Source organism: Ailuropoda melanoleuca, chromosome 7 (assembly GCF_002007445.2).
Source record: "Ailuropoda melanoleuca isolate Jingjing chromosome 7, ASM200744v2, whole genome shotgun sequence".
In the NCBI taxonomy this organism is placed as follows: Eukaryota; Metazoa; Chordata; class Mammalia; order Carnivora; family Ursidae; genus Ailuropoda; species Ailuropoda melanoleuca.
The window spans coordinates 45705533-45721736 of record NC_048224.1 but is presented as its reverse complement, the minus strand read 5'-3'; the positions used below and the strand labels follow the sequence as shown (position 1 = coordinate 45721736).

The following is a 16204-nucleotide window of genomic DNA, read 5'->3' as shown; positions in this document are numbered from 1 at the left end:
TTTGGGAAGCCCGGTTTCCCGTGGGGACGCGGGCTGCACATTTCACTCCTGCGGCAGCAAAGGAAACGGACCGTCCCTCAAAGTGCGGTGGCCCTTGCATGGCGTGGTCAGAGCAGAGCAGGCCGGGGCAGCGTTCGTGGGCCTCGAAGGAGGAAGTTGTATCTGCAAGCCTGCTGGCTTGGTCGGTGGGGCGACGCGTGCGAGGCAAGCTCGGATGGGGGCTGCGGCGCTCAGCCCTTCTCTCTGCCCTTTGTCTCCTGCCAGATGAGTTTAAATCCTTCATGAAGCGTCTCCCCAGCAACCACTTCCTGACCATCGGGAGCATCCATCAGCACTGGGGCAACGACTGGGACCTGCAGAACCGGTACAAGCTTCTGCAGAGCGCCACCGAGGCCCAGAGACAGAAGATCCAGCGCACGGCCCGCAAGCTTTTCGGCCTCAGTGTGCGCTGCCGGCACAACCCCAACCACCAGCTGCCCCGGGAGAGGTAAGTGCGGCCCCCACCAGCCGCCGCTGCAGCCCAGACCCGGTGCTAGCTTCTAGCTTCCTTCACGTGTTGCCCCGGGGGATGCCCGGCCGACGATGCCCTTGTTGGTGGCGTGCCAGGCCTTGTGCGGTCCAGACCCGCTGTTTTCTGGATCCTCTCGCTTCTCTGCTACTGTGCTGGCTGTGCTTGGATTTCTCACTGTTTCCTGAATATGCCCTGACCTTTCAGCCTCTGCATTCCGTCTGGTCTGATCCGTCGGACTGTGGAAGGGAGCCGACAATAGCCCTGATTGCCATGTGACATTATTCTGGTTGCTTACAACGTATTATCTACTTAATTTTACTCGACAAAGCAGATTTTTAGCATCCCTGTCTTTCATGGTGAAGAAACTGGGTTAACTCATCCCTCAGCTACTTTTGCAGGGTCTTTGATCAGGGCCTGGAGTCAGCGAACCAAACAAGGCACAGACCTGGCTGAGTCGTCACGGGAGTGCAAGGTTCTCACCTGAGAGTGGGAGCCTCCGTAAATGTCTGCACGCCTCACTTGCCTCCCTCGGGGCAGATGGGACTGAAGCTCCTAGGTCTTCACAGACCTTTGCATTTATTTACTCTCCCTGGAACCCCTAAGGAGGGAGCCAGGATTAAAATCCAGGTCTCTCAGACTCCATTCTCCCAGGGCATGGATGAGCTGTGTCTGGGCCTTTCTGTAGGGTCCCTCTAATGGTCCCACGAGGGCGGGCTTGGGGGCTGCGCACACTGAGTTCAGCCAGTGCAGCTGGGCCTCTACTCATGTCATACGTGGGCGGTTTGCGTTCAGCTTTATTCAAGGAGAAGAGATCCACTCTGTAAAAGATTTTAGGAAGGCTAAGGGGCATCCGGGTGGCTCAGTCAGTTCAGCGTCTCACTCTCGAGTTTCTGCTCAGGTCCTGATCTCCCGGCTTCTGAGATGAAGTCCTGAGCTGGGCTCTGCCCTCAGCAGGAGTCTCTCCCTCTGCCCCTTTCCATGCTCGCTCTCTTTCTCAAATAAATCCATCTTTAAAAAAATAAATAGAAGATGGGGCGCTTGGGTGGCACAGGGGTTAAGCATCTGCCTTCGGCTCAGGGCGTGATCCCGGCGTTATGGGATCGAGCCCCACATCAGGCTCCTCTGCTATGAGCCTGCTTCTTCCTCTCCCACTCCCCCTGCTCGTGTGCCCTCTCTCACTGTCTGTCTCTCTCTCTGTCAAATAAATAAATAAAATCTTTAGAAAAAAAAATAAATAGAATAATAAGGCTAAGTCACATTTACTTAACAGATTCGCTGCCAGCCACGTGTTTATGTACGTGATTGCTCGCCCATTGTGCAGATCAAACAAGCTTAGAGGTCCCGGAACTGCAGAACAAGAGTGCACCAGCCACTCTCCGCGGGAGATGACTGTGTCTCCGGGGAACAGTTAGAAATGTCTGAAGACATTTTGGAGTATGATAATGGATGTGGGGGTGCTACTGCAAGGGGCAGTCCCACAACAAAGAACTATCCTTCTCCAAAAAAAGGGGGAGCAGATCCCCCAGCTCTATGGCTCTACATACTGTGTTCTCCATCAGCCTGCTGTACAGGCACTCAGAGATTAAAGACCACTGCGCTCGCCTAAGCATCTCCCTCATCCCGACCACCTCCGTGCACCCGCTCGTCTTCCTCTTATTTTTTCTGACTCGGATCAAATGCCACTTCCTCCATGAAGTCTTTCCTGATTGCACTAGCCAATACAGAAGACTCCTTAAGTCCACATTATATTAAAGCCCCCTGCCTATCTTCCCTATTTCTCCACTATGAAGTCTCCTCCTTACACACTTGCCTGTGCTCATCTCTGTTTTTCCCATTCCTTCTAACTCTGAACCTATTGCTTTGCACCTAGCTGATGAACCAAAGAGAATTTGTTCTGCCCTCACTTGTTGCAGGACAGCGGTCCAGTCACAAAGTGGCTTCCTTGTCATCTGTGCCGGTGCCCAAACTTGCCACCATGAGCGAGTGCCTAAAGGAGATTCCATCTAGGCTTCTGTCACCGGTCCTGCCTCGGGCACAGTAGGGGGTTCGGAAATGAGCACAGTAAACAGTGCTGTGAACCGTGTCTTTTGGGGGGGGGTTCTGTTAGCAATCACGAAAAGCTCCATATATATATAATAATATAATATATATAACATATTATTATATATATAACAAATTATATATATATATATATATATAATTAGCTTGGCTGGGCTGCCGTAGCCAAGTACCACAGACTGAGTGGTTTAGACCCCAGAAATGTATGTTCTCACAGTTCTGGAGGCTGGTAGTCTGAGACTGATGTGTCAGCAGAGTTGGTTTCTTCTCAGTCCCCTCTCTGTGGTGTACATGGTCGCCTTCTCCCTGTGTCCTCACGTGGCATTCCCTTTGTGCATCTCTGTGTCCCGATCTCTTCTTATAAGGACACCAGTCCAACTGGGTTGGGGCTCACCTCAGTGACCTAATTTTAACTTAATTACCTCTTCAAAGTCGCTTTCTCTCCTCAGAGAGGGAAGCACAGGGATGGGAAGAACACCAAACAGAATTGGGGACTAGACAGAGATCATGCCTTCCCATTAGCAAGCTGTGTGACCTTCCGCAAATCACTTCCCTATGCTGAGTGCGGATGTCCATATCTCTTCCCGTGCAAGCTGTCGGGCTAGAAATGTCCCGCTGCCACCAGCACCTTCAAACAAAGAACTCACAGTGTTGCCTTCTCTCCTCCTGAGATGAGAAAACTTGCCCTAATCACAGCATCCCTCCTCTACTCACCTGGAGAGGATGTCTAGAATTCCACCTTGGCAAGTCAGTCAATTATGTTCATTTAACAAGTATTGAATGCTGGGTACTGGGGGGTGCCGGGCACGGAAACTCGGCTCCGCGTGGATTCCTCTGAAGCCTTCCCAGGAGAGCTGAACCTCCTGGCTGGCTGTGAGCTGCTTCCTGACATCCGAATCGGAGCCTTTAATGAGTGTTTCTCACACCAGCAGGCAGGGCACCTCCCCGCCACTGAGCAGTGTCAGACAAAGGTGCTAACACAGGGGACCTGGGGCCACCTGAGCTGAGCGAGCTGGAATTTGCAAATGAGGCCATTGGTCTGCTGTAATTTGTCTGTGAACTGGGCTCCAGGGGAGAGGAGTCCACCAGATGCCATCGCTCCCCTGTGTCACAGGGATTTTTACATGTGTCGTGGAGGGGTGGTGGTGTCCAGGCAGGGGCGGGAGAGGGAAGGAGCACGGGGCTTTAACCCACACGTACTGGGTCCACATCCTGGCTCCATCGTTCACCAGCCACGAGGCTCTCTGTAAGTCCCTGCACCTCCCCGGCAACATGGGTTAATAACACTTGCCTTCGGATTAAGTATGAGGACTAAGATTGAAAAAAATTTAAAAAACCCATAACATGCCTGATTCCGTTAAGAGAGGGGCCAGGGGGAGAGAAAGAGGGTGTTCTCTCTTCATATTTATATTCTAAAGGCCAGGCACTGTTCTAAGCACCTTATATGAATTAGCTCATTTCCTCCTCACTGCAACCTTAGGAACTAGGTGCTTTCACTATCTTACTATTTCTATTTTACAGGTAAAGGAATTGAGGCACAGAGAGCTTAATAATATACCCAAGGTCAATAAATGTTAATTATTAAACTGTTACTTCAAAGAGGTGTTTGCCTATAAAATTAAGTGGTAGGTCAAGTCTAGATAATTGGGGCTTAGTTTTAAGGCATCCTGGAACCTTAACACTGGGCTGGAAGGCGAAAGGGGCATTCTGCTTTTGATTTGCTGCCAAGGAACTCACCCCAAGACTCAGGGGCTCAAAACAAAACTTTATTATCAACTCTCGTGATTCCATAGGTTGAAGGGGGCACAGCTGGGGGTCTCTCAAGTTGGCCGGGGCTGGGCTCCTCCGAGGGCTGGACTGGGCTGGACGTCCAAGATGACTCACGCCCACGGCTGGCCGGCTGCTGGCTCTCGGCTGGGAGCTCAGCTGAGGCTGCCGGGCAGACTGCCTACACGTGCCCTGTCCATGTGGCCCGGGCTTCTGGCAGCACGACAGCACCTTCAGACCACAAGGAAGCTGTACGACATCTTCTGTTTCGGCTCTGGATGTGAGACAGAGTCCCCTCCACCATATTCTATGGGCCCAAGTCCAGCCCGGATTCAGCCAAGGGAGTGACTATTGGGCGGTGTGGGTCTCTGGGGCAGAGGGAATCTTTTTTGGAGATTAGGGGTTACAGATACATTGAGTGTAAACGGAGCTGGAGGTGCCCATCTTATCCGTAGGGCAAATGAGATTCATTATACAGCACAAGAGCTTCTCACTGAGCAGCTATTATAACAAACAGGGAAGCTGGTAAGTGTAAAGGTTCCAGAGTCCGACTGCCTGGGTTCAAAGCCCAGGTTGGTCAGCGGCTTATCCTGTAACCCTGGGGAAGTTAGCACCAGCTTGGGCCTCACCTTTCTCATGTGGAAAATGGGGCTCACAATAGGGCCAACCTCCTGAGGCTGTTTTGAAGATTAGATGCTTTATCCCACATAAAATGCTTAGAACAGCGCCTGGCACATGGAAACACTCAATACATGTCAGCTATTTTCCTTACTGTTATTTTTACCAGGCACTTATATTTTGCATGTGAGTTACTTAGCCCGTGGTAATACTCAGTAAGTCTAAGTGTTGGTAATGATGGAGATATAGATAGATATATAGAGATATATCTCATCTACTCCTCATACTGTCTCTTCAAGGTTGATGCCATTGGATTTGACTTACAGATGAGGGAACCGAGGAGGCAGAGATGTAATTAACTTGCTCAAGGTCACAGGGCAGGTAAGCGGCAGGACTGGAATTGTCTCGCGGTCCTTTTGGTGGGCTTGCTGGTCAAGGGCTGAGGGCAGGCTCTGAGCAGTGTGCAGCGGCAGAGAGAGGTAGCCGTGCTTGGTTAGGGCATCGTGGTTTGAGTGCATGATGATGCCAAAGGCGGGCTTAGTTCACTAAGGTCATAGGGGTAGTGATGGATCGGGATTAGAATTTTATAGGCTGGAGTATAGTGTGCTGAGATTTGGGACATGGCCCCAGCTGTGGAATCCTGAATCATCAACTCTGGAGCCCAGGCAGATGTCCTTATCTGGCAGCAGTAAATCATCCCATTCTATGAGTAGGGAAGTTAAGGCACAGAGATGTTAATTGACTTGCTGGAAATCACACTGCAGGCAAGAGGCAGGATTCAAACGTTGGCAGTCCTTTCCTATAACCTTTAAGCTCTTCCTCCTGTTTCCGAGGATGATGGTCCAGGGCATTCAAATCACCTGCTTAGACCACAAACTGCATGGTGATGGAAATCACCCCACTCTCCTTGCAAAGAAGGGACTGAGGACAGATGGATGGAGGGAGGGAGGGAGAAAGGGGGAAAATGGGGGAAGGTAGGAAAGAAAGGAGGTAAGGGGCAAGGGAGAGAATAAAGCAGCAGAGAATCAGTGTGGCCAGTGCCAAATTCAGCAGGCTTCTGTGCAATTCTGTAAACGTTGAGTGACCACCTAACCTCCCAGCCCAACACTAGACTCTGGAAGGCACCTAAAGAAACAAGCAACAGGGCCTTTGTCTTCAAAACATCATTATTTAGTGGCAGGGTGTGCTTTTGAAAAGGACACAGCTTTGAACCAGTGGACCTGAGTTCAGATCACGGCTCTGTCCTGCGTGGGCCACATTAAATCCATAGCGGGTCTCTAGCGGGCGTTCCAGGGGACACCGGGTGCAGAACGTGTGCCTTGGGGGGGGCAGGTGCAGGCTGGGTAGTGAACAATGACACCTCAGCTTTCCCCAGAGCAGCTTTTTATCCATTTTCTTTATGGGAAGTCTGAATTAGAACTCACTTGGGAAAATAAGGGGATCCTTTTTCCTTAAAGAATTTGAAAACAACCGGACTCCATTACGTTGAGGTCTTGCCCAACTGTAGGAGAAATATCACTCAGAGAGATTGAGAGAATCACAGTTGAGCTCCGAAATATGAATATAAGGTCAGTAATTAAATCTTAGTTTTAATGAGTGGCCCAAATTACAATGGCCTTTTTTTTTTAAAGATTTTATTTATTTATTTGACAGTGGGAGAGAGAGAGAGAAAGCACAAGCAGGGGGAGCAGCAGAGGGAGAAGGAGAAGTAGGTTCCCCACTGAGCATGGAGCTGATGCAGGGCCCAAACTGAGGACTCTGGGATCATGACCTGAGCTGAAGGCAGACGCTTAGCTGACTGAGCCACCCAGGCGCCCCTACAATGGCCTTTTAAATGTGTCTCCCAGAGTCTGTTGTACCCACTTTCCAATCTACGTTCCATGAGGCAGTCAGAATTATTACTTAAGAAGCAAATTCCGTGTTGCTGCATCCCTGCTTAAAGCCTTCGGTAACTAATCACTGCTCTTAGGAGGAAGAGCAAAATCTTAAGCTGACCTAGAGGTCTGCCACGATCTGGCCCCTGTCTACCTCCTCCCTCTCTGCTGCATGCCTCTCCTTGGCTGTCATGGCTGCAACCCCCCTGATCTCTCATTTCACTAAATGCACATGCTTTTTCCCACTCTGCAGGGCTTCACACAGGCTCTTCTCTCTACCTGGAATGTTCTCTCCTTTTCCTCTACTGCAATAGCTTTTGCGTTGTCTTTCAGATCTCAGCTCCAAAGGCTGTGTTCCTTGCACTGAAAGGGTGTCGGGACCTGTTTGATATGCTTTCCTAACATCCCGACTTCCCAGATAAAGCCCCCAACCTCAGTTTACTATAATACCTTTGCCTATCTGTTTATCCATGCCTGTCTGTCTTATGAGACCATCAGCTCTGGGCTGATGTGTCTGTACCCATGTTCTTTTTTTTTTTTTTTTTAAATTTTTTTTTTTTTTTTTTTTTTTAAGATTTTATTTATTTATTTGACAGAGAGAGAGAGACAGCCAGCAAGAGAGGGAATACAAGCAGGGGGAGTGGGAGAGGAAGAAGCAGGCTCATAGCGGAGGAGCCTGATGCGGGGCTCGATCCCAGAACACCAGGATCACGCCCTGAGCTGAAGGCAGATGCCTAACGACTGAGCCACCCAGGCGCCCCTGTACCCACGTTCTTGACCACTTTAACACCCTAACTTCCTAGCATGGTAATCGGCACACAGTAGCTCGTCAAAAAACTTTGTTCACTGAATGGACAAATAAATTATTTTCTACTTGGAATGGGGTCCCAAAGGCATGGCGACATAATATTTTACAATTGTGTCCCGTGACCACGTAAATAATTTAAGGATTTTTCCACATATACTGTGTATGGTTAGATTGTCTTCTTCATTCGTACGTGAAGAAACCCCGGGGTGGTGAAGTGACTTGTCTAAGGTTACTCAGGGAATTTGTGAATACACCAGGATCGAAACTGAGGCTCTCAGACTGTGACAGTCCAAGCTGTATGGTCAGATGGAAACTCTAGATGGAGATTGTCTTCGGCTGACCTGGATCCGGATCCTGAAAGTATCTCTTGCTACATATGTGACTTTGTGAAATGTACCCTATTGAAGAAAAAGAGAAAAAAGAAACAAAGAAACAAAAGGGGGACAAAAATAGGCACTTCCCAGAGTGTATGAAATTCAATGAGATGAAGAAAAGCCCCTAGCGCTGAGTGGGTTCTTCATGTCAGTGTGATTTGGTGTTTCTTTGCTGCATGCTGTCCCCTGATTTTTGTAGAGGTTAGACTATTATTAAGGCAAAGCAGATCCATGGCACTTTAACTTGAGGGCAGCCAGTATAATTATTGGCATTTTCCGATGACTCTTGGTCTTTGGTTTATTTTTACTTCTCATATTCACATGGCCTTGACCCAGCAGTCCGGGCCCTCGCCAAGCACAATGTAATTATGCATTGTTGAGATGAGAATCTCTTGGGGACGTCCACCTCAGGCTCCAGTCCGGGGGCCATACCTTCTGAACCCATGTCAGCCTTTAACATATTTCCTGCTCCACACGGTATTTAATTGGTGCCTATGGAAAGATTCTGGCTCCCAAGATAATCGTTAGCCCTATTATGAGGACCCTCCGTATCCGCACTGGTTTTGATTCTTCTCTCTGAGCCCTATACTTACTTGCCTCGGGATTTAATCTCCATAGACTCCTGCAGTGGGGCAGAGGGATAGGACTTCTTATATTTTATTGAACTGAAGTTAGGTTCAGTTTATTAGACTGAAACAGTCTCTTCTCTGCTACTTATTACATGTGTGACCTCCACAAATCTCTAAACCTACCCAAGCCCTCTGTTTCCTCATCTGTACACTCAGGATGATAAGAATAGCTACCCTGTAGAGTTGACGTCCCAGTCAATTTATACGATATATGTGAAAACTCTTTGTAACTTATAAAGAAATGTGCAGGTACAATTTTAACGTAATCAAGAGCACAGGGGTAGTCGACCCTAGATATGTGATGAGGACACGGTTTCTGCCTCCAAGAAATGGATGTTTCCACTGGAGAAGACAAAGCATGAGCCCAGCCGCATGTAACAGTCCAGGAGAGAGGCAGTGGGATTTAAGATACCTGAGACTTCACGCTCCTGAGTCCGACAGGCCAAGAAGAAGGTGCAATTACTAACAATGTAAACTTGGCACAGTATCAGGCTTCTGAGCTTCATTCTTCTAATTGGTATGGTAGAGATAAAAATAATACCTAAGGTTGGAAAATCAATAAAAGAACATGTACGCCACTTTTAGCATATAGTAAGATGTCAAAGCCCATGGTTCCTTATCAGGCAAAATTAGAGACCAATAATTTGTCAGCTAATTGCAAAAGTTAAGTTAAAAATAGGGAATCCTAAAATGTATATACATGCCGCACATATCTAAACACATTTTATTTTAACTTAAAATATATACATGCATATTCCTTGGCCAGCCTTTTGAAGTAGGGCCAGAATCTTTTTTGAGGGTGCTGGTATATTCTGTTTGACATTTTACTGGCTTTCTTGCATAAACCACACCCGTCATTGTATAACATTTCCAACTTCAGTTTATTCAAAGTGGAGCAACAGTTTAAAGACTCTTAGGAAACAATCTAAACATTTGTAGATTTTCATGTCCCCTCCTAATCATTTTCAGGTACTTCCCCTTTATTTCAGTCGATGACATTTTTTCCCCCCAGCAAATGTCTTTCTAGAATTTGTTCATAGAATTCAAATTAGCTTCCACAGAAAAAGACAGCTCATATTTAATTGATTTATTTGACTTTGATTTCCATGATATTATCATAGCAAATACAACCGGCATAAGCAGATGTGGGAACAAGGGTGCTCGCTACTTGGAGGGAAAGGAGGCACATAGGCTTTGTCGGTGCATAACCAACCAGTTGTGAGTATTCAGTGAGCATCACACATTGATCGGAGGGCAGGGAGAGTGTCAGCTGTGTGGCAAGTCACCCACAGTCACCCACGTGGAGGTCAATTGTTTGTCCTGAGACAGCAGCTCTTATTCCTACTAACTTGCCACGGCTAGCTGGACAACTTGCAGAAGGTCATACTTTAAGAAAAAAAGGTAATGGTAATATTAGTTCACATATATACCAGGCACGGTTTTAAATGCCTTATGTACATTTACTCATTGAATCCTTACAACAAGCTGACAAAGTAGATTCTATTATGGTTCCCATTGTAAAAACAGAATTGGAGTAGCAGTAGAGGCAAGAAGGGAGAGAAATACGTTCCTATTGGGGAAGACTGGAGAATCCCCTTGCCTCTTTGCCTGGATTAATCTATTCATCCTTTAACTTTCAGACCAAACCCCCATTTCTTAGGGATGATTGCACACTGAACCAGTTTGCGATGTCCTACGGGATGTCTTTACTACATCCCGCGTGGCAGTTTTTTCCAACCCTTGGCTCATTTGCAATTGTGTGTTTCATCCCAGACTTCCCTGTCTTGACCACAGATTGCATGAGGGCAGTGACCAGTGTATCCCCCCAGCCCACAGTGATGGATAAAGTTGCCTGGCCCCCAGTGATACAGTGCTTGCTGAGGGAGCTTTTGAGATGGAAGTTGCAGGATGATAATGCTTTGCACTTGGGGTGGAGAGAATGGTTTTCTTTTCTTTTTTTTTTTTTAAAGATTTTATTTATTTATTCAACAGAGATAGAGACAGCCAGCGAGAGAGGGAACACAAGCAGGGGGAGTGGGAGAGGAAGAAGCAGGCTCATAGCGGAGGAGCCTGATGTGGGACGATCCCATAACGCCAGGATCACGCCCTGAGCCGAAGGCAGATGCTTAACCGCTGTGCCACCCAGGCGCCCCGAGAATGGTTTTCTATTCCAGAAAACAACATATCAAGAATTGACTGTAAGATTAATTTCATCCAGAGTGGGGAATCAGAAAACAGGGAGTGCAGGGAAAAAAAAACAAAACAAAACATGAGTGCATGGGCTTTGGAACCAGACAGTCCGGCGTTCAATCCTGGGGTGAGCTGTGTATTCAGTGTCTTCTGGTCCTAAGCGCTATCATCTGTAAAATGAGGAGAAAAACAGGACGTTCCCCACCAAGTTATTGTAAAGATTACCCAAGATATATATGCAGTATTCTTAGCATATAGTAGGTGGTCAATAAACAGTAACTTTTAGTGTATTTGTCTTAAATGTTACTGAGTAAGATTAGACCTGTATGTTGAGATGAAACTATGGAGGAATTGAATACTTAACTATAGATTAGTATATTATCATTTAGCTGATGAGTAGTTATTGGGAGAAAAAAAATTAGAAGGCATGCTGTGGTTTAGTCAATGCTCTCTGCTAGCCATTTGAAGTATGAGCTAGAGAATCAATGGAATCTCTCTCCCAGGGGTAAAAGGATCCAGTATTTCTTCCCTGTGTTGACATGAGCTCTACCACTGATCTGTGGACCACAGCAGTGGCTCTCAAACTGCAGTAGGCTTCCAGATCACCTTGAGGGTTTCTGAAAATAGATTGCTGGGCCCCACCCCCGGCGTTTCTGATTCAGCAGGTCTGGGATAGTTCCTAGGTTCCTGATGATAGTGATGTTGCTGGTCTGGGGACTACGTGAACCTTGGATTAGAGTATTGCCCTCACTGATGTAGATACAGTGTCCCCTCACTCAGTAGAAACTAAGCAAAAATGAATTCCCCTAAATGAATCCTACAGGATATTGTGGGGTGTGTGTGTGTGTGTGTGTGTGTGTGTGTGTGTGTGCTGGGGGGAATGAAGTAATATCTTTGACTGAAGAAGTTTAGAAAATGTTGAATTAAAAAAAAAAAACCCTAAATAGAGATAGGGTCATATGCCTATAGTTTCTCTAACTTTTTTGGCCATAGAACCCTTTCTTCTTGAAGTTTTTCAAGAGATTGGGTTCCTCAGTACACAGCCGGGGAAAAGAGTGCCTTACACCAGATTAAGAGGTAGGGACCCAGATTATTTGGTGTGGTGACCACAGGTGCCCCTCCTGCCAGCAGATCCTCACCCTCCAGCTTGTCTCCTTTGACTCGAGTTTCTAACACCTTCTGCGGAAGCAGGTGCTAATCCTGTGCTCCCAGCAGCTACTGCACCTGCTGAGAAGTGGCACGACTGCCCGCCAGCAGCAGCCAAAGCAACAGCAGGAAGGTACTCGGTTTCGGGTATAATTAGAGAATAAATTTACCCCATTGGGCTCAGGGACATTCCTAACCTTTCAAAGTAAACTAAGACAAATACCTTATGTGCAGGTTATTGTACTTTGCAGAGGGCTTTCCCGTTAGTGATTCAACTTGATCCTTATACATAATAACCTGTCGGGGAGCTAGAGCAAGGATTAGTCTCCCCATTTACAGGTAAGAAAACTGAGGCTCACAGGAAGTCAGGACTGGCCCAACATCCTGAAATAATACTCCTTCTGTTGCCATCCTACATAGACATAGTTCTTTGTTCTTGTCAAAGACTATTTACATTAATCTTCATTTATTCATCTGTTCATTCCTTCATCCAACGAATATTTAGTGAGTGCCGACTAGGTGCTGGTAACTATGCGAAGGGTAGTGGTGGAGTGGTAGACAAGACCAGGGGTGCTTCACCTTAGGCATTTGAGGCTCAGGAAGGAAAATGACCTAAAATTATGCAACCACAAAATCTCATCGCCATCAGGGAATCTGAACGATCAGCCGATATCTTCCTGTCATTTTATGAAAGAGTAAAACGAAACCAAGTGGAGAAGTGTGTTGGCCAGAGAAGCTTGTATTAGTTTGGTATTGCTGTGTAACAGAGTACCACACATTTGGAGGCTTTAAAGCGACAGATGTTTATTATGTCACAGTTCCTCGGGTCAGGAGTCTGGGCGTGGTACAGCTGGGTCTCTTGCCCGCCCCTCACAGGCAGAAATAAAGATGGGGACGTTCTGGGGCAGAACCCACATCCCAGCTCATGCAGGTTGTGGACAGAATGCACTGCCTGGTGGTTGGAGGACTGAGGTCACCATTTTCTTGCTGGTTGTTGGCCGGGGTCTGCTCTTAGCTCCCTGCACGTGGACTCCGCCATCTTCAAAGGAAGCAAGGTGCAGAGGATCCTTCCGGTGCTGCGGACCTCAGAGCTCTCGTTCCGCTAACAGCCAGAGCCCTCTGCTCGTAAAGGGGCACGCCTGATTAGCTGAGGCACACCCACAGCATCAACCTCTTTAAGGCAACTGTGCCCGGTAACGGAACACAATCCTGGGAGAGATATCTTATTATTTTCACAGGTCCTGGGGATTAGCGCCTGGAATCTTGGGGAACGAAGGGCCATATTTAGAATTCTGCCTAGTACAGTAACACAGGCTGGTAGAAATGGAATTGGGAAGAGAGAGTCTCAGTTCTCTTTGGGGCTCATGGTATAGAGTAGTGTGAATATCTATCGCTATATAATAAGTTGACCTAAACTTAGGGGCTTAACGCACCAACCATCATATTATGCTCATGATCTCCAGGTCAGGAATTTGTGCCCAAACCGGCTGAGCGCTTCCTGTTTCACGTGGAGTTGACTTGAAGTCACTGGCTGGAATTCAGCTGGTAGCTGGGTGGGGCTGGAGGTTCCAAGAAGCTTCACTCCCATGTCTGGTGCCTTGGAAGAGATGGCCAGAGGCTGGACTCGGCCGCGCACTCTCCCTCCCCAGGGTTTCTCCCTGTGATCGCTGCAGTGCGGTGGTGAGAATGCTGCTAAGTGGTCTCAGCTCCAAGAGGGAGTTTTCCAAGAACAGGAAGTAAAAGCTGCAAGTTTCTTGAGATCGGAGTCCATAAACTGGGTGAATTGCTTCTGCCTTCTTGGATTGGTCAAAAAAGGGGTAGAATCCTCCAAGATTTCAAGGGAAGGGAATATAGATCCGTCTCTGAGAGCATCTGTGAGCTACCTGTCATACATAGTGGATTTTGTTTATCTTTTGCGGTGTAATACATTTTAGTAGAAAGGAGAGATGCATTCTTCAGAGACCTTGTGAAGAAATACTTTGTAATACAAAATTGCCCTTTGGAACCTTTGTCGATCAAGATTGTTGTTCAGCATATTTATCTTAAGGTTCCCTCCCCTTGCTATATGTTTCAACATAGGTGCATAATTTGTTATTGTTGTCTTGTTTTCTTGGAAGCTGGTTAAAGGGAGAGAATGTTCCATAATATGAGCTCATTATTTGGGCAGTGTGTAGTGTGGGTATTGGAAGCGGGAAAGAAGAGGATCCTGCCAGTTGCTGAGTATTTCAGTTATGGAATAATTCCAAGTATGTGTTCTAGAATCAGGAAAATAACTATAGGAAATAATCCCCGGACCCACTGTGAGACAGACCGAGCTCAAACTCCATTGATTACCTGAACTCCATGAGCACTTATTCTGACTGGTGGATCGCAGACATTTTTTTTCTCCGGGAATTAGTATCCGTTCAGGTCCAGTGTCCAGTAATCCTTGAGAAGTGTGACTATTTCCTTTCCCCCGTGCGTATTCACCCCAGGTAAAATGGTACCTTTCTGGCAGTGCTTCCTCAAGGGGATGATTCTGGCTCTGAGCGTCTACTGCTTGTGGGACTTCAAGCAAGGCCCACAACCTGCCTGGGCTCTGTTTCCCATGGACCCGGTCTGGTCTAAGCATCATTCAGCTCCGGGATTCTGAAAATCTGTCACTCTAAACCCACAGACAGCTCTCCCTGGAGTAAATTGCTACTTTGATAGTCCCTGACCTACTCATTTTTGTGTGTGTGTGTATGTGTTTGTGGGGGGAGGATAGCAATTTGGTGACAAAGACCTATTCTGAGTGTGTATTCAACTGTCCTATTACAGAAGAGGTACAAGCCCACAGATAACCCCAGGCTGGCTCAGGGCAGCTGATTGTCAGTCACAGAAGCCTACAAGTGCCCTCCCAAGCACGGGGCAATGAAGCTTTTAACTAAGAATGTCTTTGGCATTTCTTTTCTATTTATGGGGGTAAAAAGAAGGCAGTCTGTGAGGCAGAGCCCCATGGCAACCCAAGGGTGTAGGGTCTGGGTGAGGGGCCAGGAGATGCGTGCCGCCAGCTGGGTTTCGCTGTGAGTGATGGGCAGGGTTCGTTCTAAACGACACTACGAGGCAGATCTCCACTCTCATCCCTGTTTGTCATTCTGCATTTGTAGCAAGTAGGGCAGTTGACTCACTCAGCTGACGTAAGGCAAGAAAATAAGCATCTTCAGACCCTTTCTGTTGTTTTCAGTTGAGCTTTTTTCCTTTTTTTTTTTTTTTTCCTCCCTGGGGCTCAGAAGTGGCTTCCTGTTCGGAATAGAATCTAGAGGCTCAGAGGACTGAGTCAGAAATAGAACGAAGGTCTTACAATATCTGTGGATAGCTCTTTCTTATCCCCCATCAGAGCCACTTCCAATTCACCTCCCCACGTCCACCCTCCGAGTTGGCCAGCAAGCTCACAATGGGCGAGTTATAATCCCAGTGATGAGACAGCTCACGGGTCACCTGCAGTAAGTCACGTCCCCTCCCTCAGCGGAGTTGTTCCTATCATTAAAATGAGATGCACAATCCCCTCTCAACCCCACCCATGGCCCCCGAAAGAGTTGTGAAGATCAAATTACAGCACCAAACTGAAGAGTTTCAGAAAGTTTAAAAATGATATAAAAATTCAAAGGGCTACTGCCTTCATAGTAGAATTCTGGTTGTTTTAAAGGACAGTTTTTTAAAATCAATGCTTTAGTGAAGTATTACAGACCTATAGAAAGTTGAAAAGATCCCAAGTGCACGGCAAGATGAATTTTCATGAGGTGAGTTCACACACGTCACCAGCAGCACCCGGATACAAAGTAAAGAGCACCCGTTATGAGCACGGCAGAGCCCCACCTGTGGCCTCTTCTGGGCACGCCCCACCTGCTCCCTGGGGGAGCGACTTCCCATGCTACACGCACCACGGCTCAGTTTTGCTTCTTTCTCTACCGAATAGCTACTTGAGTACATACTTTCAGTTTTTCAAATTTGCTGCACCAATTTTCTCTCCTGCCACAGGAGAGCCTCCCTTGCTCCACATCCTTTCGCTCATACTTAGCGGTCCCCATCTTTTTGATTTGTATTTTTTTATTCTTTTAGCCATCCTGCTGAAGTATGTATTTCATCGGAGTTTTAATTGGCATTATCCTGATGACTAATGAAGTGGAGTTTCATGTACTTCGTGGTCTGTTGAATATCCTCTTTTATGAAGTGCCTGTTCATATCGTTTGCCTGTTTTCCCTTTCGAT

General features: G+C 47.2%; 1 protein-coding gene across 2 annotated transcripts in view; it reads left to right on the top strand.

Moving 5' to 3' along the window:
* Positions 1-16204, top strand: part of BRINP1 (BMP/retinoic acid inducible neural specific 1) — a 187206-nt gene that overhangs the window by 158475 nt on the left and 12527 nt on the right. For both annotated transcript variants that reach the window (XM_034664397.1, XM_034664395.1), the window contains one exon: positions 265-487. In XM_034664397.1, coding sequence (XP_034520288.1) covers positions 265-487 — 223 coding nt within the window. The remainder of the gene's footprint in view (positions 1-264; positions 488-16204) is intronic.